Genomic DNA, 25,940 nt, shown 5'->3' with positions numbered 1-25,940 from the left:
AATATTCACTGTACTCAGAAATTAAATTCATGATGAATTATAAGTCTGTGAAATGCTTAGATCCACTGAAAATACAACTTTGTTTCCAAATCAAAATGCCCTCTGCATAATAAGCATACAAAAGAAGAAAGATTTAAATTTCCAAGGCTTATTGCAAATCCACCTGTGATTCATAAATATCTCATAGGTCCACCTTGGACAAGGCCACTCAAGTATAACATACCATCTCATCCCATATCATGATTCTATGCCAAATAAATGGCATCAACAATGACAGAGACCACTCTGTTTAGAAGGACCTACTAAGGTTTCATGCTAGAGATTAAATCTGAGCTTATCTTTTTGAACTGGACAAAAGTTTGATAGGAATGAAAAGGTAAAGAGAACATTCTCAAACAAAGTCAAAAGTAGAAAAAAATATGGTATGGTTAGGAAAATCTAAGTACCTATATTAAATATAATAAACAAACAGGAAACTAATGGAGAAAAAAGCTAGAAAGGAAAATTAGGACCAAATTCTACAAGATCCTGAAAGCCATACTAAAGAATTCTGATTGCTGCAGGATTGTGGAGGCAAGGAAAGTTTTTAATGTATGATAAAAATTATTCTTCTAACAGTGTTAGAACAGATTAGACACTAACATACATGAGTGATGAGGATCTATTTACGATTAATGGTAAAGGGCCCAAGGTGCATTATAATTAGCACTCTTCTTGGTACACAAACAAGACCCAAAATACTATTCATCAAAAAAAGATTCTCTTTTAGAAAGACCTACGTGACAGCAAATCTAATAATGCAGTAAAAACTATTTATTTGAGACAGAGAAAGACTAAGTGGGCTCTAAGTGTTCAAGAAAAATACTTCTTAACGATCATTTCCCTTTCTCCCATCCAGTGGCCCGGGAGTGGGAAAAAAATTCTTCCAAAACACAAAGTAGGTACTAATCAAATATTGATTTTACAGCTAACCATTTACCCAAGATAATAAAATTCTCTGCCAATCTTATCAGCGAATATACTTTTAAGAGTCATTGTCAAGCCAGTAAAAGCAAAACCATTCATAAAATATCCTGAATATTTTCCACATGTGACTTTATAAATCTTGAGAATTTCAGGAAAGCAAATATAAGAACATACTGAGGCGCTTACTGATAGTCTAAACCTAACTGCCCTCCATCTTGCTAGCATAACAGAAAGAAATACTGTTGAGACATATAGTCAATGTATATCTTAGCTTTATACTAAGAAATAAAAATCTAAAATTGAAAATGTTAGGGACCGAGAGTAAGTAAAAAGAGATTCATTCAAACGTTACTTTAAACAGGTACAGAAGTAGAGAGGGTCAATAACCAATACATCACTTCCTGAACACCAGAAGTCTCATCCTTAGGGAGGCCTAAAAGAGCTAATTGGTCTGCCAATTAATATACCATTTATAGCAAGATATGGAATGGAAGAAAACTGCAAGAAGCCTTCATGAGTGTGCTGAACAGAATTTTAAACTCAGCTTCAGCCTTATCTTTCTTCCTCTGTAGCTGCTTAAGTGAGAACAAATCTCGTTCTTTAATTTTGAAATTGCAATATTTCAGATTCCAGAAATGGGACCATAACATTCATAAACATACGCCAAACAAAAAGATGACACTAATACAAACTAGTTACATAAATCAACTCCTATTCTAATTAAGGTACACTTGAAACTCATTTGGAACTCTAAGCTCTCTGTTGAAAAAAAATCTAAAACTTTAATATACCAACATTTTAAAAGGAATTCATTCAAGAACTCACATCAGTTAATATATCAGATAAGGAATCCTTTTTCTCTCCAGTAATATTCTGGATAATTAGAAAGAAGAGTTGGGAAAAAACTCAGTATTTCATTATATCCTTCCCTTTATCAGGGAGAAAGGCTGGGAGGAGAAAGGAACAAGAAGCTATGACCTACCTCATGCATATATGGATCTACAAGTATTTCAAAAGGTCCAATGGCCAAAGAGATATTTGATGCAGCTGTTGGAATGGTAAGCATGTAATGGAAGGTCTTCTTCCTCATATCATGGGTATATACTGTCTCCACCAAATCTCCATTGGAAACAGCCACCATTGCGGCATCTACTGTAAATTCTAATTTCCATGTACATAATTCAGAGTATGAATCAACACATGGGAACCAAAATCTAGAAAAAATATCAACAGCATAAAAAAATAGTGAAAGTATAACCTACATCATTTCCCCCACTTATAAGTTATTCTAACATTTACAGAACAGGTGCAAAACGGCCTTCAGCTATTTGTCTACTGAAGCTTTTTACTGTGTACCTTGAAAGAATCTGATTAAAGACAGAAACTTTTTGCCAAATATTATTTGGCAATATCAAGAAAATATATCATATGATACTGCCAGTTCAAACCCTTAAAAAAGAGATAAGGAGTTCTTAGCTTTGAATCTTTAAATTAAAAATTATTTTCACTTGCATATTCACAATAGTCAGTTTTTATGTAGTATTCATTTCCAGAAACTAAAAAAGCTTGTAACAAAGTCTAAAAAAAAACACAATATTCAGAATCTGATCCATAAGTTAGAAAACTGTTTTTGCAGAACACAATGCACTGTATTAATTCAAGTAGTGTTAGTAAAGCCAGACATTAAATTTCTATACCACGTTCTATCAAGGTCAGGTTTTACTGTCAGGGTCTGTACCTAACATTGCAACACAAAGAAGTGTAAGACATCATCCTTGGCTTGAAGGAGTTAATAATCTGAGGATTACTAAAAATCTGAAGAGACTATGCATAATATAATATTTCAATAACATACAGTGAGCTACTGAGCTCTAGGAATGAACTATAAGTACACGTAACAATGAAGGTAAATCTCACTACCATTGTGTTGAAAAAAACCCAAATATAAAGAGCATAATGCATAACTTCCATCTATATAAAGTTCAAAAACAGATAATTAAGCTGTGGTATTTTAGAAATCAAAACAATGGTTAACCTTGGGCAGGAGGACATTAGGTGAGCAAGTAGTGAATGGAAATAGGTAAGAGAGACAATTCTACAACGCTGGTAATGTTCTTTTTCTTGATGTGAGATTACATAGGTTTGTTCACTTGTGAAATTCACCAAACTTTTTTTTACTTACAATTTGTGTAATTTTCTGTATGCTATTTTACATCAGTATAAAGTTTAAAAATAAAAAATTGAGATGACTTTAGAAGCCTCATTTTTGAGAGGGAAAGAGAAAACGTAAGACAGGACTAAAAATGAATGACTAGTGGAACAAGATTCAGAAGAGGTAAATTTGAGGATCAAGCTCACACTTCTCATTTTACACAAAACACATGTATTGCACATACACAGAAAAAAATGCAACTGGAAAATGAAATTAACTTAAATATATAAGAGTAATCTACCTTGTGGAATTTTGATACCCACAAGAGAAAACATGAGCACCTCTCTCTGCCATACTTCCCTCAACACTGGGTACCACAAAATGAAGACCTCCTTTTGGCTGATCCAAAGAAAAATTGATGTGTATCTTTAGGACCTTTAATTCTGCAACAAATAAATATATATATACATTGATACATAAATACATAATTAAGTAACAGTGGTCTATATAATAAGGGCAAAGACTTACACTAAACATAAAATGGGAATCAAAGCTCAATTTTAAATGAAAAAAAAACTACACTACTTACCCTCGTTTAGGCTCTCACCTTCTCTCCACCTATACTAACTCAACATCCTGCCTCCATTGATGTCCTTCCTTCCACTCAATTCCACTCACTGCTAGCTGTGTTCTCCCAAAATATGGCTCAGGTCATGCCATACCCTCCTCCCAACATTTCTGACAATGTTATACTGACTCAAGAAAACAGTTCAAAACTAGATTCAGTGCAAAACCTGAAAAAAATAAGGAATTGAAAAGCCTCCCAGGTTGTTAGTTGACTTCAGGGAATAGGAGTAAAGGATGAGTGGGAAAAGCTACCTGAGGATTTACGTAATGCATTATTTATTGTTACTTTTGATTTCTACATAACAAAAACATGTTGCTTTTGTAAGATTAAAAGGGGTTTCTTATAATTTCCCTTAAAACCCTAAAACCATATGGACTATCTCCAATCCCTGAACATGAAATTATAGCCTTCTTTGACTGTCCCCTAAATTGGGCAACTCCCCTTAAGAAAAATGCGCCCCCCAAACACACCAACTATTAAAAAAAAGGCAAAAGCAAAACAAAAAGTTTTTTTACTTCTTTATCTTGGTTATAGCCTAAATAAAGGTAGGTGAGTTATATATAGTAATTATAATGGCTGTGATTTTATACAAGAGAAAATGAAGGTTTAGAAATAATAAGACTTTTGTGCTCAAAAGTGCAGAACACAGAACCCTATGTTCTAGCACTGATTCGACTACTAATTAGTGACCTTCAATAGGTCACTTACTGTCTGGACTTCAGATTACTCTTCTGTAAAAGGAAGGAACTGAACCAGGTGATTTTTTGGGATTCTTCCTGCTATGACATGCTGTAACTCTAAACCACTTTGACACTGCATGGGTTCTCAACTCTTGGCAAACTGTCCCACCCATCCAATTTTTTAAAATAATTTTCACTTTAAAAACAACAGTGCATGAGTTGTTTTGTCACAGCCCTTAATTGCTACTTTCCTATTAACCAGTGATCCTTAAGAAAAAAAAAAGAGCTTCCAACTTCTGTATATTTCAACTTATTAATCTACAATTATGACATCATTAATTTTCATAGACGTTTTCAGTCACTGAGCCTAACATGATTTTACTGTACAGTCAATATATTTTTAGTATTTTACCATCAACGTGTTTCCATAACTCTGATGGAACCTTAATGCAAAGTTCTCCATTTCCTGCATCAGGATCCACAGCACTAACTGCAGCTGCATAAGCATTGGAAAAATAATTTAGATTTCTCCTGGAAAAAACAAAAAAAGAGTCTGTTTTACTAATAAGCCAAACATCTCACCAACTATTTTCTTAAATATTTGATAGCATTTGTTAAGTATTATATCATTTTATGGAACCTATGAGAATATTGTTTAGCCAAGTAACTATTACTCAACCCAGCATGACAAAACCTATTAAATAATGAATATGTCATATTTAATCTACTTGCCAATACTATGGTATTATTATGATTATCACATCCTTCATTAATTTTGGAATGCCAAAGCCACTATACCTTCCTGAGAGAAGTGAAAAGAATATATGTAGAATTATTATTAATTAATAATTAGTAATTAATTAATTATATTAATTATATTAATTAATATAATAATTAATTATATTAATTAATTAATTAATTTATTATTAAATAATTATTATTATTTTTTAATATATTTAATAATTTAATTTAATATATTTAATATAATATATTTAATATATAATTATATATATAATAATATATAATAATATATAATATATAATATATATTATATATATTATTATATAATATATATTATATATTATATATATAATATAATAATATATAATATAATAATTTAATATATTTAATAATATTTTAATATTATTAATTAATTAATTAATTATGTTAATTATAATTATAATTATATTATAATTAATTATAATTAATTAATTATATTAATTATATTATATTAAATTTATATATAATATTTAAATTATATTATAATTAATTAATTATATTAATTAATTAATAATAATAATTAATGAATAAATAAATATTCTTGATCATGCTGCAAAAATTTCAGTGGATTCACAAGCTCTATGATCTGACAGAAATTAGGAAATTAAGATGTTTAAAACAGGTTAGGATGAGCATCAAGTCCTCAAAATATAATACTTCTTACCTTCACTCACCAGCGCCTGACAATATAAGCTTAAGGAGGGAAACTTTTGGCTGCTTCACTGTTTTATCTCCTAAATGCCAGGGGGCTACTCTATCAATATTTGTTCAATAGTTACTTGGCCTTATTTCCCATTAGATGAAAACAACATAGAGAAGTCTTATGGAAATATTAAAACACTGTCCCCATCCAATTTTCTAATTTTATTTCACTAACAACGATATATGTATGTATGTAATTCGCTAAATACACACACACACACACACACACACACACACACACACACAAATACACACCCATAGAGATCGCCTTCCATTTACAATGGGTTTATGCCCTAATAAACCCATCATAAATTGAAAATATTCTAAGTTGAAATGCATTTAATACACCTAACCTACCAAAATATCAAAGCTTAGCCTAGCTTACCACAAACATGTTCAGTATACTTTCATTAACCTACCATTGGGCCAAATCATCTAACACAAAGCCTATCTTATAATGAAGTGTTGAACATCTCAGGTAATTTATTGAGTACCATATTGAGAAAAGTTTTCAATTAGCAATAATCGCACCTCGGATAAACCTCATTGGCTACGATACTGCCACTGTGCAAAGCTATTAAGTACTATATTGAAAGTGAAAAACAGAGCGGCTGTATGGATAAAGAATGGTTCTAAGTATATAGATTGCTTAGCCTTGTGATCACATGGCTGGCTGGGAGCTGTGGTTCACCGCACAGCAACACACAGGTACCACATACTGCTAACCTGGGAAAGTAATCAAAGTTCAAAGTATGGTTTCTACTAAATGCGTATCACCACCTCTGCACTATCATAAAGCTGAAAAATCTTTAAGTCAAACCGTCCTAAGCTGGGGACCATCTATACACATATTACATTTTCTCACTGAAATTGGTTAAAGGAATATAGACAAAATGGATAAAAGAAAAAAGACAAGGAATGATATAACAAGAAAATGAGATGAAAGACAACCCCATGAGCCATATTCTTGTTGTGCACCTTTAGGCTTATCATTTGGCCACTAGATGAATCCAGAAAGTAAAGTTAGTTACATTTCACTAGCTTAATAAAATTTTAACTAGTTAAAAGGCAAGATTTATAGACTATACAGAGTGATTACAGGAAAAATTAAATGGGAAAAGCCATTAAAAAAATTAAAGTTAAAAACTCTGAAACCGACAGAGGCCACTCCTCTCCCATTTTCATCCTTTATTATCTAGGAAGGATGTACTAACTAAAGCTTTTAACAACTATACAACATAACGTTTTGGAAGCACTTAATCAGACTTCTCAATAATTTTAACTATTCCGGGACACCTGGGTGGCTCAGCTGATTAATCGTCTGCCTTTCTCTCAGGTCATGATCCCAGGATCCTGGGATCGAGTCCTACATCAGGATCCTTGCTCAGTGGGGAGCCTGCTTCTTCTCCTCCCTGTGGCTCCCCACACTTGTGTCCTTGCTCGATCTTCCAAAAAACAGTAATAATTTTAACTATTTCTTCCTGTCAGATAAATGTCTAATGTGTGAAATGCATAAAATAAATGTAAAATATAAAATAAATGTAAAATGTGTAAAAACTATAGGATCACAATAAAATGAATAAATCTGTGTTTTCACATGCCATCTATTTTTTTAAAATATCATACAGCAAAAACAGCTCTTTTTCCTTTGGTATATAATTCTGTAAATTCTTACACATGTGTAACCACTACCACAATCAGGATATAGAATAGGTCCAGCATCCCAAAGAGTACCTTCCGCTATGCCTTGTGTCAGATAAATGGAGTCATACAGAAAGCAACCTTGTGAGGCTGGCTTGCCTCACTCAGTATGTCTTTGAAATTCACCTCAAGCATTACATGTATCAATAAGTTTGTTTCTTCCTATACTGAACAGTATTTCACAGTATAGACTGGACCACTGATTATTGTTCATTCATTCAGCCACTGAAGAACATGTGGGTCATTTCTAGCTTTTGGCTATCACAAATAGAACTGCTATGAGCAACTGTATATTGTTTTTCATGTGATTTTAATTTTCATTTTTGTAGTACAAATACACAAGAGCGGGACTGCTGAGTCAGATGGTAAAATATGTTTAGCTTTGTAAGAATATGCCAAACTGTTTTCCAGAATGGCTATACCATTCCATATTCCCACCATCAATATATAAAAGTGCCAGTTGCTTCACATTCTTGCCAGCACTTAGTTAACATACCATCTAATTTTAAAGGCTACTTTGTATATCTAGAGATTGCAATTTCTTTTCAATAAAATTTCAAAAATATGAAATATGAAAGTTGAAGAAACCTGTAATTCCCCCCCCCAGTTATCTGTAAAATTCAAAAATAAAAAACAATCATTACATAAAAAGCCAAATTTAAACATTACATATTAGACCACTCAGTTTTTTTATGGGAAATAATTCTCACTTAATCTCCTCATTTCCTGAGAAAAGGTAAAGTGGTCCAAATAAAATGGTGAGTCATTTTAAGTGGAATCTATTGGAAAAGTTAGTTACGAGGAACAATCTTCTCATGGTTTGGATTTCAGTGTTTCCTTTCATAATATGAATCAAATATGTTTCTTTTCATAATAACCTCACTAAAGCCAAAAATCACAAGGCAGGATTATAATAAGTGTTTTCAATTTTCAGAATAATAGTGACTGCAAAATATTAATATGTCCTTGCCCTGTAACCATGACCATCCCCAAACTCCAGCTCCCAACCCTCATCCCCTCAAGGAAACAAAGCTTAAAGAAACAAGTAATGTTGTAGGAGATACTGAAAAACTAGTAAACTAGGGTAATCAAAAGAATTTTCTCCAAGAACCTATTATAAACATTCATATTAAAATAATCTGGTAATTCTTTGTCAATAACATATACTTCTTTAAACTATAAGTGCAGATTTTACAAAACTTAAGATTCAGTTATTTGTAAACTTCTTCTCTATTAAAAAAAAAAACCTCATGGAAGTGCAATACGTATGAGAAAAGCACATATACTCTAAATATACAGCTAAATAAATTTTCACAGAACAAAAGTAGCCAGCATACAGAGCAAGAACAGAACTTGACCAGCCTCTCAGAAGCCCTCCTGTAATCACTAACCAAGCCCCACTTCCTACCACCAAGGGTTACCCATTATTCTGACATCTAAGGTGATAGATTAACAACTTAATAGACTTTCTCCTGTGTCGGACTTCTTTTATCCAATGTCAAGTCCGCGAGATCCAGACATACTACAGCATATAGCTGGTGGTCATTTATTCTTGTTACTGATTAGAATTCCAATGGTGTGAGAACATACCACAATCCACCTTCTACCACTGATGAGTCTTCACGTAATTTCCAGTTTGACTATTATAAATGCTGCTGTGAACATTTTTGTACACAGTTTTTGGTGAACATATGCACATATTTCTCTTGGGTATATACCTAAGACTAAGACCTACTCATAAGGTATTCATCTATTCAAACTCAATTTACATTTCTATCAGCAGTGTTTCAAAGTTCTAGTTACTCTACATCCAAGTCTTGGTTTCCCTTCTGTCTTTGGTTTTGACAGTTTCCACACAGAGAAAATAAGTAAATAAGCCAGCCAGTAGGAAAACCCATTTTCTGAAATAGAAACTGTATTGGTATTGGTATTTGGGTATTCCAAACCAATAAAGATGACTTTTTAGAAATAATCAAAACAACATTTGATATGATACTGTGAAATAAGGTTGCTTGGAGAAAACTGTACCTGAACAGGTTTTTACACACACACAAAAAAAAAAACACAAAAAACTAGGGGATTTCCCTCAAATTCAAACTTGAATGAACTACTCCAAGTAGCCATTTGTCTAAAATTAACAACACATGAAACCAAATGTTGGTGAGGATGTGGAGAAAGGGGAACCCTCCTACACTGTTGGTGGGAATGCAAACTGGTGCAGCCACTCTGGAAAACAATACAGAGGTGCCTCAATAAGTTAAAAATATAGCTACCCTATGACCCAGCAATTGCACTACTAGATTCAAAGGGGTACACACACCCCAATACTTCTAGCAGCATTATCAACAACAGCCAAATTATGGAAAGAGCCCAAGTGTCTAATGACTGATGATGAATGGATAAAGATGTGGTATACATATATATATATATACACACACACATACAAAGAAAAAGAATAAAATCTTGTCATTTGCAACAACATGGATAGAACTAGAGTGTATTATGCTAAGCAAAGTAAGCCAGTCAAAGAAAGAAAAATACCATATGATTTCACTCATATGTAGAACTTAGGAAACAAAACAAATGAATGTATGGTAAGAGGAAAACAAAGAGAGAGAAAGAGGGAAGCAAATCGGAAGAGACATTTAACAATAGAGAACAAACTAAGGGTTGATGGAGGGAGGTGTGTGGGGGATGGGCTGGATGGGTGATGGGTAGTAAGGAAGGCACTTATTATGATAAGCACTGGGTGTTCCATGCAAGTGATAAATCACTAAATTCTACTCTCGAAACCAATATTACACTATATGTTAACTAACTAGAATTTAAATAAAAAATTTAGAAAGGGGCGCCTGGGTGGCTCAGTGGGTTAATAAGCCTCTGCCTTCAGCTCAGGTCATGATCTCAGAGTCCTCTGATGCAGTTCCCGTATGGGCTCTCCGCTCAGCATGGAGGCTGCTTCCCCCTCTCTCTCTGCCTGCCTAGTTGTGATCTCTCTCTCTGTGATATAAAAAAGACAAAATCGGGTCAAGATGGCAGCGAAGTAGCAGGCTGAGACGATATCGGGTAGCAGGAGATCAGCTAGATAGCTTATCTAACCATTGTGAACACCTACAAATCCAATGGGAGATCGAAGAGAAGAAGAGCAACAATTCTAGAAACAGAAAATCAATCACTTTCTGAAAGGTAGGACCTGCGGAGAAGTGAATCCAAAGCCACGGGAAGACAGACCGCAAGGGGAGGGGCCGGCTCCCGGCAAGCGGCAGAGCAACGGAGCACAAAATCGGGACTTTCAAAAGTCTGCTCCACGGAGGGACATAGCTCCAGAGGCTAAACCGGGGGGAAGCCCAACGCGGGGTCAGCGTAACCCCAGATCCCACAGGGTCACAGAAGAACCAGGGGTGTCTGAGTGCCGCAGAGCTCGCAGGTATTAGGGTGGGGAAGCCGGCTACAGCGACAAAGCCGAGGAGTAAGCTCTCAGCCCGGGGTTACCTTGTGCCGGTAGCAGGCTGGGTGGGCTCGGAGCACGGCCAGAGGCCACAGAGACAGAGGCGACCGGGCGCTTTTCTCCAAGTGCCAGCAATTGACTGCTTTCCTTCAGGTGCGACCAGAGGCCAGGGAGGCAGGGGCGGTTGGGCGCTTTTCTCTGAGGGCGCACTGAGGAGCAGGACCCCAAGCTCTCGGCTCCTCCAGGCCAGAGATTGGGAGGCCGCCATCTTCATTCCCGTCCTCCGGAACTCTACGGAAAGCGCTCAGGGAACAAAAGCTCCCGAAAGCGAACCCGAGTGGATTACTTAGCCTGGCCCCTGGCAAGGGCGGTGCAATTCCGCCTGCGGCAAAGACACTTGAGAATCACTACAACAGGCCCCTCCCCCAGAAGATCAACAAGAAACCCAGCCAAGACCAACTTCACTCACCAAGAACAGCGGAATTCCAGAGGAGGAGAAAGCAAATCTTATCTGGACAAAATGACAAGGCGGAAAAACTCACCACAAAAAAAAAGAACAAGAGGCAGTACCGAAGGCTGGGGACCTAATCAATACGGACATTGGTAATATGACAGATCTAGAGTTCAGAATGATGATTCTCAAGGTTCTAGCCAGGCTCGAAAAAGGCATTGAAGATATTGGAGAAACCCTCTCCGGAGAGATAAAAGCCCTTTCTGGAGAAATAAAAGAACTAAAATCTAATCAAGTTGAAATAAAAAAAGCTATTAATGAGGTGCAATCAAAAATGGAAGCTCTTACTGCTAGGATAAATGAGGCAGAAGAAAGAATTAGTGACATAGAAGACCAAATGACAGAGAATAAAGAAGCTGAGCAAAAGAGAGACAAACAAATACTGGACCACGAGGAGAGAATTCAAGAGATAAGCGACACCATAAGACGACACAACATTAGAATAATTGGGATTCCAGAACAAGAAGAAAGAGAGAGGGGAGCAGAAGGTATATTGGAGAGAATTATTGGAGAGAATTTCCCTAATATGGCAAAGGGAACAAACATCAAAATCCAGGAGATGCTAAGAACACCCCTCAAAATCAACAAGAATAGGTCCACACCTCGTCACCTGATAGTAAAATTTACAAGTCTTAGCGACAAAGAGGAAATCCTGAAAGCAGCCCAGGAAAAGAAATCCGTAACATACAAGGGTAAAAACATTAGATTGGCAGCGGACCTATCCACAGAGACCTGGCAGGCCAGAAAGAACTGGCATGATATATTCAGAGCACTAAATGAGAAAAACACGCAGCCAAGCATACTATATCCAGCTAGGCTATCACTGAAAATAGACGGAGAGATAAAAAGCTTCCAGGACAAACAAAAGCTGAAAGAATTTGCAAACACCAAACCAGCTCTACAGGAAATATTGAAAGGGGTCCTCTAAGCAAAGAGAGACCCTAAAAGTAGTAGATCAGAAAGAAACAGAGACAATATACAGTAACAGTAACAGTACAGGCAATACAATGGCACTAAATTCATATCTCTCAATGGTTACCCTGAATGATAATGGGCTAAATGCCCCAATCAAAAGACACAGGGTATCAGAATGGATAAAAAAACAAAACCCATCCATATGCTGCCTACAAGAAACTCATTTTAGACCCGAAGACACCTCCAGATTTAAAGTGAGGGGGTGGAAAACAATGTACCATGCTAATGGACATCAGAAGAAAGCTGGGGTGGCAATCCTTCTATCAGATCAATTAGATTTTAAGCCAAAGACTATAATAAGAGATTAGGAAGGACACTATATCATACTCAAAGGGTCCGTCCAACAAGAAGACCTAACAATCTTAAATATCTATGCCCCTAACATGGGAGCAGCCAACTATATAAACCAATTAATAAACAAAATCAAACAAATACATCGACAGTAATACATAATAGCAGGGGACTTTAACACTCCCCTCACTGAAATGGACAGATCATCTAAGCAAAAGATCAACAAGGAAATAAAGGCCTTAAATGACAGACTGGACCAGATGGACATCACAGATATATTCAGAACATTCCATCCCAAAGCAACAGAATATACATTCTTCTCTAGTGCACATGGAACATTCTCCAGAATAGACCACACCCTGGGTCATAAATCAGGTCTCAACCGGTATCAAAAGATTGGGATCATTCCCTGCATACTTTCAGACCACAATGCTCTGAAGCTAGAACTCAATCACAAGAGGAAATTTGGAAAGAACGCAAATACATGGAGACTAAACAGCATCCTTCTAAAAAATGAATGGGTCATCCAGGAAATTAAAGAAGAATTGAAAAAATTCATGGAAACAAATGATAATGAAAACACAATGGTTCAAAATCTGTGGAACACAACAAAGGCAGTCCTGAGAGGAAAATATATAGTGGTACAAGCCTTTCTCAAGAAACAAGAAAGGTCTCAAATATACAACCTAACCCTACACCTAAAGGAGCTGGAGAAAGAACAACAAAGAAAGCCTAAACCCAGGAGGAGAAGAGAAATCATAAAGATCAGAGCAGAAATCAATGAAATAGAAACTAAAAAAACAATAGAACAAATCAACATAACTAGGAGCTGGTTCTTTGAAAGAATTAGTAAGATTGACAAACCCCTGGCCAGACTTATCAAAAAGAAAAGAGAAAGGACCCAAATAAATAAAATCATGAATGAAAGAGGAGAGATCACAACCAACACCAAAGAAATACAAACAATTATAAGAACATACTATGAGCAACTCTACGCCAACAAATTCGACAATCTGGAAGAAAGGGATCCATTTCTAGAGACATATAAACTACCACAACTGAACCAGGAAGAAATTGAAAACCTGAACAGACCCATAACCAGTAAGGAGATTAAAACAGTCATCAAAAATCTCCAAACAAACAAAAAGCTCAGGGCCAGACGGCTTCCCAGGGGAATTCTACCAAACATTTAAAGAAGAATTAATTCCTATTCTCCTGAAACTGTTCCAAAAAATAGAAATGGAAGGAAAACTTCCAAACTCATTTTATGATGCCAGCATCACCTTGATCCCAAAACCAGACAAGGATCCCATCAAAAAAGAGAATTACAGATCAATATGCTTGATGAACACAGATGCGAAAATTCTCACCAAAATACTAGCCAATAGAATTCAACAGTACATTAAAAGGATTATTCACCACAACCAAGTGGGATTTATTCCAGGGCTGCAAGGTTGGTTCAACATCCAAAAATCAATCAATGTGATACAGCACATTAATAAAAGAAAGAACAAGAACCATATGATACTCTCAATAGATGCTGAAAAAGCATCTGACAAAGTGCAGCATCCCTTCCTGATTAAAACTCTTCAAAGTGTAGGGATAGGGGGCACATACCTCAATATTATCAAAGCCATCTATGAAAAACCCACCGCAAATATCATTCTCAATGGAGAAAAACTGAAAGCTTTTCCGCTAAGATCAGGAACACGCCAGGGATGTCCATTATCACCACTGCTATTCAACACAGTACTAGAAGTCCCAGCCCCAGCAATCAGACAACAAAAAGAAATTAAAGGCATCCAAATGGGCAAAGAAGAAGTCAAACTATCACTCTTTGCAGATGATATGATACTGTATGTGGAAAACCCAAAAGGCTCCACTCCAAAACTGCTAGAACTTGTACAGGAATTCAATAAAGTGTCAGGATATAAAGTCAATGCACAGAAATCAGTTGCATTTCTTTACACTAACAACAAGACAAAAGAAAGAGAATTTGAGGAGTCAGTCCCATTTACAATTGCACCCCAAACCATAAGATACCTAGGAATAAACCTAACCAAAGAGGCAAAGAATGTATACTCAGAAAACTATAAAGTACTCATGAAAGAAATTGAGGAATACACAAAGAAATGGAAAAATGTTCCATGCTCATGGATTGGAAGAACAAATATTGTGAAAATGTCTATTCTACCTAAAGCACATTTAACGCAATCCCTATCAAAATCCCATCCATTTTTTTTCAAAGAAATAGAACAAATAATCCTAAAATTTATATGAAACCAGAAAAGACCTCGAATAGCAAAAGGAATATTGAAAAAGAAAGCCAAAGTCGGTGGCATCACAATTCCAGACTTCAAGCTCTATTACAAAGCTGTCATCATCAAGAGAGTATGGTACTGGCACAAAAACAGACACATAGATCAATGGAACAGAATAGAGAGCCCAGAAATAGACCCTCAACTCTATGGTCAACTAATCCTTGACAAAGCAGGAAGGACTGTCCAATGGAAAAAAGACAGCCTCTTCAACAAATGGTGCTGGGAAAATTGGACAGCCACATGCAGAAAAATGAAATTGGACTATTTCCTTACACCACACACGAAAACAGACTCAAAATGGATGAAGGACCTCAATGTGAGAAAGGAATCCATCAAAATCCTTGAGGAGAACGCAGGCAGCAACCTCTTTGACCTCAACCGCAGCAACTTCTTCCTAGGAACATCGCCAAAGGCAACAGAAGCAAGGGCAAAAATGAACTACTGGGATTTCATCAAGATCAAAAGCTTTTGCACAGCAAAGGAAACAGTTAACAAAACCAAAAGACAACTGACAGAATGGGAGAAGATATTTGCAAACGACATATCAGATACTAAGGGCTAGTATCCAAAATCTATTAAGAGCTTAGCAAACTCAACTCCCAAAGAACAAATAATCCAGTCAAGAAATGGGCAGAGGACATGAACAGACATTTCTGCAAAGAAGACATCCAGATGGCCAACAGACACATGAAAAAATGCTCCACATCACTCGGCATCAGGGAAATACAAATCAAAACAACGAGATACCACCTCACACCAGTCAGAATGGCTAAAACAAGTCAAGAAATGTCAGATGCTGGTGAGGATGCGGAGAGAGGGGAACCCTTCTACACTGTTGGTGGGAATGCAAGCTGGTGCAACCACTCTGGAAAACAGTGTGGAGGTTCCTCAAAAAACTGAAAATAGAGCTACCCTATGACCCAGCAATTGCACTACTGGGTATATACCCTAAAGATACAAATGTGGTGCTCCGAAGGGGCACGTGCACACGAATGTTTATAGCAGCAATGTCCACAATAGCCAAACTGTGGAAAGAACCTAGATGTCCATCAACAGATGAATGGATAAAGAAGATGTGGTATATATGCACAATGGAATACTATGCAGCCATCAAAAGAAATGAAATCTTGCCATTTGCGATGACGTGGATGGAACTAAAGGGTATTATGCTTAGCGAAATAAGTCAATCGGAGAAAGACAACTATCATATGATCTCTTTGATATGAGGAAGTGGAGATGCAATGTGGGGGCTTGGGGGAAGATAGGAAAAGAAAAAATGAAAAGATGGGATTGGGAGGGAGACAAACCATAAAAGACTCAATCTCAAAAAACAGACTGAGGGTTGCTGGGGGGAGGGGGGACGGGAGAGGGTGGTAGGAATATGGACATTGGGGAGGGTATGTACTATGATGAGTGCTGTGGAATGTGTAAACCTGGTGATTCACAGACCTGTACCCCTGGGGATAAAAATACATTATATGTTTATTAAAATAAATAAATAAATTTAAAAAATAAAATAAAATAAAATAAAGGGCCCACAAAATCTTTTTTAAAAAGTAGCAAAAAATAAAATTAAATAGCAATTTAAAAAAATCAACTCCAATTACTCTAAAAATAATCATTCTAATCACTCAACAGCTACTTCATTTATATCTCAAGATTGGTCATTTCTACTGTCATTCCTGAGTGAAAATGAACACCGGAGACAGGAATTAAACTGATGCTTGGAACTCTGGAAGACTGAAGCTTTTCAAGCAAAATAAAAAAGATCTTCTCAAAGTCGCAAAGCCTACCTAGGGAAGGAAAAGAAACAAAGTAAAAAGATGTCATCAGCCACTGTAGGCTATCCACAGAAACAGCTTCTCTGGCAAAATCTACATTTATTTCATTCTAAGAAAAGAAAAATATAGGGGAAAAAAGGAAAAAAAAGAGAAACAAAAAGCCATAACGCCTACAGGGCAAACTATAATTTATCAACAATATATAAGATTCAAATATAAAATATACTTAGAGAAATTGCTGCAATTATTTTAGTGGCAGACAATAAGCCCCCCCCCAAAAAAAAGAATGAGAGAGAGACTGAGTGAGCATGCGCCCTATCCATGTAACATAACAAACAGGGTTTTTAATTGCATCTGGGTCATTTAACAATTCAGCTAACACTTAGTTGGGTAAAACAGGCAAAAGTATAGACACAGAAATGTCTTTTAGTCTGTTATCTAAATGTTTCCCTTCCTTACATTCTCCCTGCAGTAAAAAGATACTGAATCTCAACCAAGGTAAGCACACACTTTCCATTAAAAATAGAAGGGCCTGGCGCCTTAACTTTAAAACAAATAAGAAGAAATGTGACGAAGCAGTATATTACTTTGACTGTTAGGGCATTCTTGTTTTAAATACATTTAAACACATTCTGGTAGTAAAGATCAAATGTTATCATAGAATTTAATTTTCAATTTCAAACTGCTATACTTAATTTCTGTTTCAGCTTCAGTGTAAATTTTATTGGTTTATGAAAGAAAGGTACTTTAGAAACAAAGGTGATGGAAGAATCCAGGGAGCACAGTAAGTAAGGACCTCAACTCTCGGCCTTTCCCAAAGTTCTCTAAAAGTAATATAATCCAGAAGAGAGATTTTCCACATCTAACTTCTAAGGAAAGCAGAATTTCCTCTGAATACCTGGCATGCTTCTATCTTGTGGCTGATCAATCACATAAACAACAGTGTTTCCCTCTTTGGTATGGCAGCCAGAAGTACCAAATCCAAGTCTAGTTCTCCCACAGAAACCGTGCAGTAGCTTTAGTTAGCATGTGCCCACTACCTGATGCTTTTCACTCTTCATACTACTTTCATTAGCTTCTTTTTAAAACTGTTGTCTAAGAAAATTTTACAACCAATTTCAAACCCTTTTTAAAATGAGTCAGAGAATAAAAACCAGGAAAAAATAACTAATGTCCTCTCTCTTAAAAAGTAAACGAGATTCTAGTGTTTGGCAGAAAAGCAGGGGTAGGGAGCAAGTACTTGCTAAGTGACCATGCCTAACTGAGCTCTGGTTCTAGCTGAAAAGATTAAAGTGTATTTTTGAAAAGATTTCCCTTTATAGCCTCCTTTTCTTTCCTTATAATGCTGTAAGTGATAAAGCATCTTCCCTACCACTAGAGAAAAATTTTAGGGGATATGTTCACCTCAAAACAAACACGGCAAAAGTAAAGTTTGCTTCCTCAACAGCTGTGTAGTCCACTGTTCCTGTCATTGGACTGTCACTGATTATATTCTCTGAAACCTAAGCAACAGGTAAAGCAGATGTGCAAGCACTGTTCTGTGACTGGCAGATGGAGAGGCTTCCTACCCTGTCATTAAATGCAGAGTTCTAGTACTAACTGGGTAGCTATTCTGGGCTCTAGGAAGGCAATGGCTTCCCTACCTGCTTTTCTGCAGGTGCCTTTTCCTTTCATTAGTGGTGTATATTTACTATCCCAAAGGTAAGTCATTTCTACCCCCCCCCCCCACGGGGGGAAAGAGGATGCAAATGATTTTTTAGTAAGTGTTTTTATATGAGTTCTACAAGTGGGGCTGAAAAAGCAATGTAATTTCAACAATTACTCATCTCTGTGAAATGGGAAGTTGCAGAAGCAATTCAGAGATTCCCTGAATTTTTCCAACAGCATTTCCTTTTCTCTTCCCTGAGTGTAAAGATTCTGAACCAATGATAATTGGAACCAAAAATACGTCTAAAGATTAGCCTCTTTTCTCAACCCTTCTAATCACCTGGCACACTAGTTAAAACACAAATTGTAGGATTATATCCCCAGTTTCTGATTCAGTAGATCTAAGCCAATGCATGGGAATCTGCATTTCTTTTTTTTTCTTTCAAGATTTTATTTAAGTTCTAGTCAGTTAACATATAGCACAGTATTAGTTTTAGGACTAAAATTTAGTGATTCATCACTTGCATAAACACCCAGTGCTCATTACAATAAGTGCCCTCCTGAACACGTATAACCCATTTACCCCATCCCCTTACCACCTCCCCTCCAGCAACCCTCAGTCTGTTCCCTATTGTTAAGAGTCTTTGATGGTTTGCCTTCCTTTCTGTTATTATCATATTTTTTCTAACAAGTTTCCAGGTGTTGCTGATGCTGCTTGTCTGGAAATCATATTTAGAGAATTGCTGCTTTAAGACAATGTTGTACATCTAGAGGAGTTAAAATACCATCCTGACTTTAAAAAAGTTATAATGAAGTTCTGGTACCTGACCGCAAAACAGAGACCCATGATACAATCCAATGCTATCTAAACTTTGAAAAAACCTGTGCCCTCAAATGTAGTTGACACAAATTAACACAAATATTATGGGGCACAATGAAGTAAAATACTAAGTGTCTTAAAAATAGTAAGTAATCCTATTTGCCTAAGGAAATAATTCAAAGGAAAATAAACTGATCTGGGACAAAATATTCACCCAACATTACTTAGGATCTCAAAAGCTGGAATTATACAACAGCTGAACAGCTGGAAAACAAAATGTGAACTATAGAATACTGAGTAAATGGAATATTAACCTGACCATAAAAATGACAGAAAGTGAAGCGTATCATATTTGGAAAAGTGGAGACAAAGCACTTACTTGTGAAAAGTAGGACACAAAACTCATCACAATGTGTTTACTGATAAAAAACAGAGGTAGGGCCGCCTGGGTGGCTCAGTGGGTTAAAGCCTCTGCCTTCGGCTCAGGTCATGATCCCAGGGTCCTGGGATCGAGCCCCACATCGGGCTCTCTGCTCAGCAGGGAGCCTGCTTCCCTTCCTCTCTCTCTGCTTGTCTCTATGACTACTTGTGATCTCTGTCTGTCAAATAAATAAATAAAATCTTTAAAAAAAAAAACCACTTTACTATATAAAAAAAAAAAAACAAACAAACAGAGGTAACCTCAGTAGATGCAGTTATTTATGTAAAGTGAAGCAAAGAGGCATTTAAAACAATATTTTTATATGATAGTCTGAAATTGTCTAAAGTAAAGTGGTCTCTGGTCCAGGGATTATAGTAAACACCTAATCTACTAAGATCACATTTAATATTTATGAAGTATTTTTTAAAAAACATTAAAAGTAGGAAAATGGTTAAAATTTAGAATTCTCAGATAATACTTCTTTAAAACCAGTCTGAAGAAAGGAAACTTAGTAACTTACTATGTTGGGCAGAGCTAGTAAAATTTCTTGAACCAAATGGGCAGAGCAGTAAAAGAAAATTATAATTAGGAAAAAAATTGTGATTCGAAGTCTAATAATCATCTAAGAAAAATCTGTTGAAAAAATTAATCCATTAATATGGGGAAAATAAAGCCGTTAGAAATATCAACTTCTAAAGTATACAACTTACTGTTTTGATTCATTGTGACAGACTTCCAAGGTTGGGTCATTATAAATAAAAGCAGCTTCTAAATCATTTATCCTTACTCGGTATATTCTACACTGTTTGCTGTTCAATTTGATTCTATTCAAGTTAGCAACTGTGGGAAATATAGTCAGTTCCACGAATCCCTGCAAAGATAAAGAATAATAATTTCATTATAATTAAGAATGGTAGGTTTCAGAACATATTTTTTTATTTCTACTACTTACACTTATTTATACTTTTATTTCTACTGTGTATACTACCCTTCAGAGACAGAATCTTAAATAGCTACATACATACAAAAGCTCCCCAAGTATCTTCATTTCAAACATTATTGTCCTAATGAATGAACAGGTGTAAATTATAAATACTGTATCTCTTTCTTGATTCACTATCAGTGAAAATTAGATATTCTGCTAATAGAACAGTAAAACGACTCACTACTGTTAAACTCAAGAATTTCCATACAGACTGGAACTCAAACAGGGAAGAAAGAAAGAAAAAAAAAAGAGCAGAAAGAGAATCAAAACCAGATTGGGGAGTGAAAGAACACGGCCCTCCAAAATGGGAATCAAATGGGAAAGAAGGGCCATTGGAACATGGCATCTAGTCCACTGACTTTACTATCTTGAGTAAAAAAACTGATATACTCAAATGTCAATTATGGGAGGGCATGAAACAGTAGCCTATCAAGGGCTGCAGGGTGAATAGGGAAATTGCAGAAGCTACAATGGGAATAGCTAAGATGAAATGAGGCAGCAACATAGAGGACTAAAGCATAACAAGTATAAAGGCTGCTATTTAGTGAGCGCTACTATATGCCAGACATTACACGAATATGTTCTCTCCAATCCCACTAACAACCGAAAAAAGTACTACTTTATACTTTTCACAGATAAGTTAACAAAGTTAAGAAAGTCATATAATTAGTAAGTGGAGTATTCACATTCAAACCAGATCTAAATGATTCCAGTGGAGGCCTACAATGCTAGGTTTCTCTTACAAGGTTTTAAGTAATACACAAGAATTTTTTTTTTAAAACATTCGGCATAACTGCTCAAATATCTAGAGATTCTGCAGCCCCAATCCCTCTAATTCCCAAATATGAAGAGAGCCGTACATTCTTAAATTATACTATCTATGCAGATCTATGTGGTAGCAAATGAGAACAAAAAGAAGCCAAAATACTGCTGATGAAAGCTGTGTTTAAAGGTGTAAACTACTGGGGTGCCTGGGTGGCTTGGTCATTAAGCGTCTGCCTTGGGCTCAGGTCCTGATCCCAGGGTCCTGGGATCGAGCCCCGCATTGGGATCCCTGCTCAGTGAGAAGCCTGCTTCTCCCTCTCCCACTCCCCCTGCTTGCGTTCCCTCTCCTGCTGTCTCTTTCTCTCTGTCGAATAAATACGTAAAATCTTAAAAAAATAATAATAATAAAATAAAGGTGTAAACTACTGGCTTAATTAGCCTATCAGCAATCCAATGACCAATCTATATGAACAAACTTGGATCAGCTCAAAGACAGCGAGCAGAATCAAGACAACAGCAAAAGTGAGCTATAATAGAAAAGATTATGGAAAGTGCTTTAAGTCAGTAGTTAGCTACATGGCTGGGACTAAGAACAGGATTTGGCTTTCTAGACTAAGGTTAACAGTGACAGAACAGTGAATGGAGTGTATTTCATGAAGACAGGGAAAGCCCAGTCTCCTTGTATCATCAGGTCTCTGACACCACCTAGAGCCCTAACCTGTATTTGCTTACAACATTCAGATCCATTAATTTCTACAAGCCTCCATTCCCCGTCATCTTTGACCACTGGCATTACTGCAAGTCCCCCAGTCACCTAAGCTCTCACTTAGCCTCATCTCCTACTTGCTCCTTGTTCCCTCCCAAACACTTCACAGCTGATCATACTCCTATCCTGTTCTAAATAATCTCTCTTGTGCCACTCAACTTTTTCAAATACTCGTTCTACACCTTCTGGCTTTAGATAAAATGTCTCTTGAAATAACTCTGACAAGAAGTTACTTATTCTTTCATTCACTATAAATTATGGGAGAGGAAAACAGGAGACCTCCTAGTTGCAAATGCTACTCTAGACCGCTCATAGGATTTTATATAGCATATGCTATAAGAGCAAGGGCAGGATAATGTCATCTTTAAATGTTATGTTTTCTGAAGGTAAATTGCCTGCATTCAAATCCAAGCTCTACCACTTAATGACTGTATGATCTTGGGTTACTCTAGCTCTGTCTTTTCCTCATCTGTAAAACAGGAATAATGATACTACCTACCTTTTGGTGGTCTGACAACTCAGCAATTTAATACATGGAAAGCCCTTAAAATCATAGTGGACATCTAATAAATGCTTAAGACATGTCTTTACCATTCTTTTCTACTTCTTTCCCCATATGTTCATGCCATACAGGTCAACTACCCTCTATTCCTCTTTATTCGTATCTCCCAAATTCTTCAACATTTATCAAAGGCTCATGCTCCCCCTTTTTAACCTCTGCCATCACTCTAAGTGATATGAATGTAGATATATTTGATCCGTGCAGTAACACTGCTTCAAAGTTCCTTGACCTTAATTCCTACAGTCTTCACTTCAGCATCAAGACCACACTCCAAAAGATAGATCATCACTGCTAGTAATTACTCCCATGCTGACACTTCAAACTTGAGTGCCCACAATGCTTATCCTTCTGCCCCTCTTGTTATTTCCCTCCCCAGTCTTCCTGGTTAACGACATGAAGTCCTCCAATTCCTTGACCCCCTCCAGTTTCTTACATAATCCTTCTTCTCCATTTATTCAAGATCCTTCATTTCAACCACTCTTCTGCCATCTACCAATTCTCTTGCCCTCCTGCTGCATGCAGCCATCTTTCCCGACTGTTCAAGAGTGATCCTTCCACTGGTCACTGGAGGCCATACTCTATAGTAGTCTTAAAAATTCCACTCTATTAATCATCCTCTCCTATAATTACAATGCATCCTTCCTACAGGATTTTTTCCTGTGCCTACAAATGTATAAAGTCTCACATACCATTCGTTAAAATCTTGAGATCCATCACACTCAAATGAACTAATTTTTCCTCTCTTCTTGGAGGTATTATATCTTGATTCTGAAACAATTCCTAGAGTCCCAAAACCTTACCAGTCTACTACTCATACTGGAAGTCTTTGGAGGTCAAGTACTAAAGGGGGTAACAGCCCAAGGCTACTTCAGAGTAGGACTCAGCCTTATTTCCCCAGTCTCAGAACGCATAGTATATATTTTAGTAACTGACAAATCCCCGTATTTGTTCTCTAACCAGAGCACTGAGGACTACTATAGAAGGGCTAGATAGTAAGTCAAAGCACTAAACATCCCTTGGGGAACTGCAGAGATTCATGCCATCAGATATTTGAGAGATGCCTACTGCATCTTCATTTAACTCAATTATTCGGCCAATACAAAAGTTGAGTAGGTTTTGGAGAATGACAATGAATTATTACAAACCTAGCAATTACAACCACAGTTTCAGATATAGTATTTTTACTGCAGCAAATCATCATCGCTCTTGGTAACTAGTATCGAAACTAATTATCAAGCAAACGCTTCCCCTATCCCGCCAGTTCTTATCAGGAAAAAAAAAAATCAGACACAGCTTTTCTTCAAAATAGCAGAACCCCTTCACTGTCATCTAATAACTAAAAGCTATTATCAATTCTCCTGTTCAATCAAAACATAGTCCAAAAGTCCCTTGATTCCAAGTTAGGCTATAAAGAATTACACTAGTATATTATATTGACAGCCTTATGCTAACTGGACCTGGTAAGAAGAGAAAAGCAAGTTCTCCAAATGCTTTAAGAAAAAAACATATGGATGGCAGAGGATGCAGGTTAAAGAGCATCAAAGTTCAGGGGCCTATCACATTAATAAAGCTTCTAAGATTCCAGTATTGAGGCATATGAAAGTATTCCTTTCAAATAAAAGATAAGTTGCTTCATTTTGTACTGCCCACCAAGGTGGGGAAGGGGAAGAGGAAAGGACTCAAAACTTGGTGGGCTTCTTTGAATCTGGAGGCAATATCTAGATCTGGGCATACTGCTTACTAGGCAACCTATTAAGTTACCAGCTTTGAGAGGGGTCTAGACCAAGAAAAGGTTCTGCAGCAGGTCCATGCGTGGTTCAAGCCACCTTGACACTTGGGCCTTATGAGTCAGCAGATCCAATGGCACTAGGAATGTCCATGGCAGACAGAGGTGCTCTACAGATGCTGGCTTTTCCCAATAGAATGACAGTGCAAATTCCTGAGCTTTGAGAGGAAGGCCACAAAGTCTTCTGCCGCTAACTATACTCAATTTGCAAAGCAATTACTGGTTTGCTACTAGACCCTTCAGTAGAAACTCTACACTTGACCATGGGACTTCCAAAGACTGTTACCTGAAATGACCATAATGATAGGAGAGTAAAATAAAGTTCTGAAAAATAAAACTGGGCAAGTGCAGCAGTTTTCCACTTTTAAACAGAGACAACACATCTGAGCCAGGGCCAAGCAGGTTCATAAAGGAGAGGGAACAACACGTGAGCAGGTGCTCAGAATCCAGTAAGACGTCCTCCACTGCTCGTCTACCTCTCCCTCAATCTACACCCATCGTGTCACTGAGAGCTCCCTATGTTCAGCTCACAGCACAAAGCACAAGCCTGAATTAGGAGTAAGCACGCAGGATGCTACCACCAGCTGGAAGAGGACGGAACTGCCATTAGAAGGTTGATATCCAGGATCTATAAAGAACTCCTCAAACTCAACACACACAAAACAGATAATCATATCAAAAAATGGGCAGAAGATATGAACAGACACTTCTCCAATGAAGACATACAAATGGCTACCAGACACATGAAAAAATGTTCATCATCACTAGCCATCAGGGAGATTCAAATCAAAACCACATTGAGATACCACCTTACACCAGTTAGAATGGCCAAAATTAGCAAGACAGGAAACAACGTGTGTTGGAGAGGATGTGGAGAAAGGGGAACCCTCTTACACTGTTGGTGGGAATGCAAACTGGTGCAGCCACTTTGGAGAACAGTGTGGAGATTCCTCAGGAAATTAAAAATAGATCTTCCCTATGACCCTGCAATTGCACTGCTGGGTATTTACCCCAAAGATACAGATGTAGTGAAAAGAAGGGCCATCTGTACCCCAATGTTTATAGCAGCAATGGCCACGGTCGCCAAACTGTGGAAAGAACCAAGATGCCCTTCAACGGATGAATGGATAAGGAAGATGTGGTCCATATACACTATGGAGTATTATGCCTCCATCAAAAAGGACGAATACCCAACTTTTGTAGCAACATGGACAGGACTGGAAGAGATTATGTTGAGTGAAATAAGTCAAAC

The 25,940-nt window shown here is 36.9% G+C and overlaps 1 protein-coding gene across 1 annotated transcript in view; it reads right to left on the bottom strand.

The window, feature by feature from the left end:
• The window catches only part of TAF2 (TATA-box binding protein associated factor 2), a 91,221-nt gene that overhangs the window by 60,848 nt on the left and 4,433 nt on the right, over nucleotides 1-25,940 (bottom strand). The window contains exons 2-4 of the mRNA XM_080799999.1: nucleotides 4,839-4,957; nucleotides 3,420-3,561; nucleotides 1,949-2,180 (exon numbers count right to left, since the gene is read on the bottom strand). Of these exons, the coding sequence (XP_080656125.1) occupies nucleotides 1,949-2,180; nucleotides 3,420-3,472 (285 nt within the window). The 5' untranslated portion in view covers nucleotides 3,473-3,561; nucleotides 4,839-4,957. The remainder of the gene's footprint in view (nucleotides 1-1,948; nucleotides 2,181-3,419; nucleotides 3,562-4,838; nucleotides 4,958-25,940) is intronic.

This window comes from Martes martes (assembly GCF_963455335.1).
Source record: "Martes martes genome assembly, chromosome: 4".
NCBI classification, from domain to species: domain Eukaryota; kingdom Metazoa; phylum Chordata; class Mammalia; order Carnivora; family Mustelidae; genus Martes; species Martes martes.
This window is presented reverse-complemented; position numbering and strand designations above follow the sequence as displayed.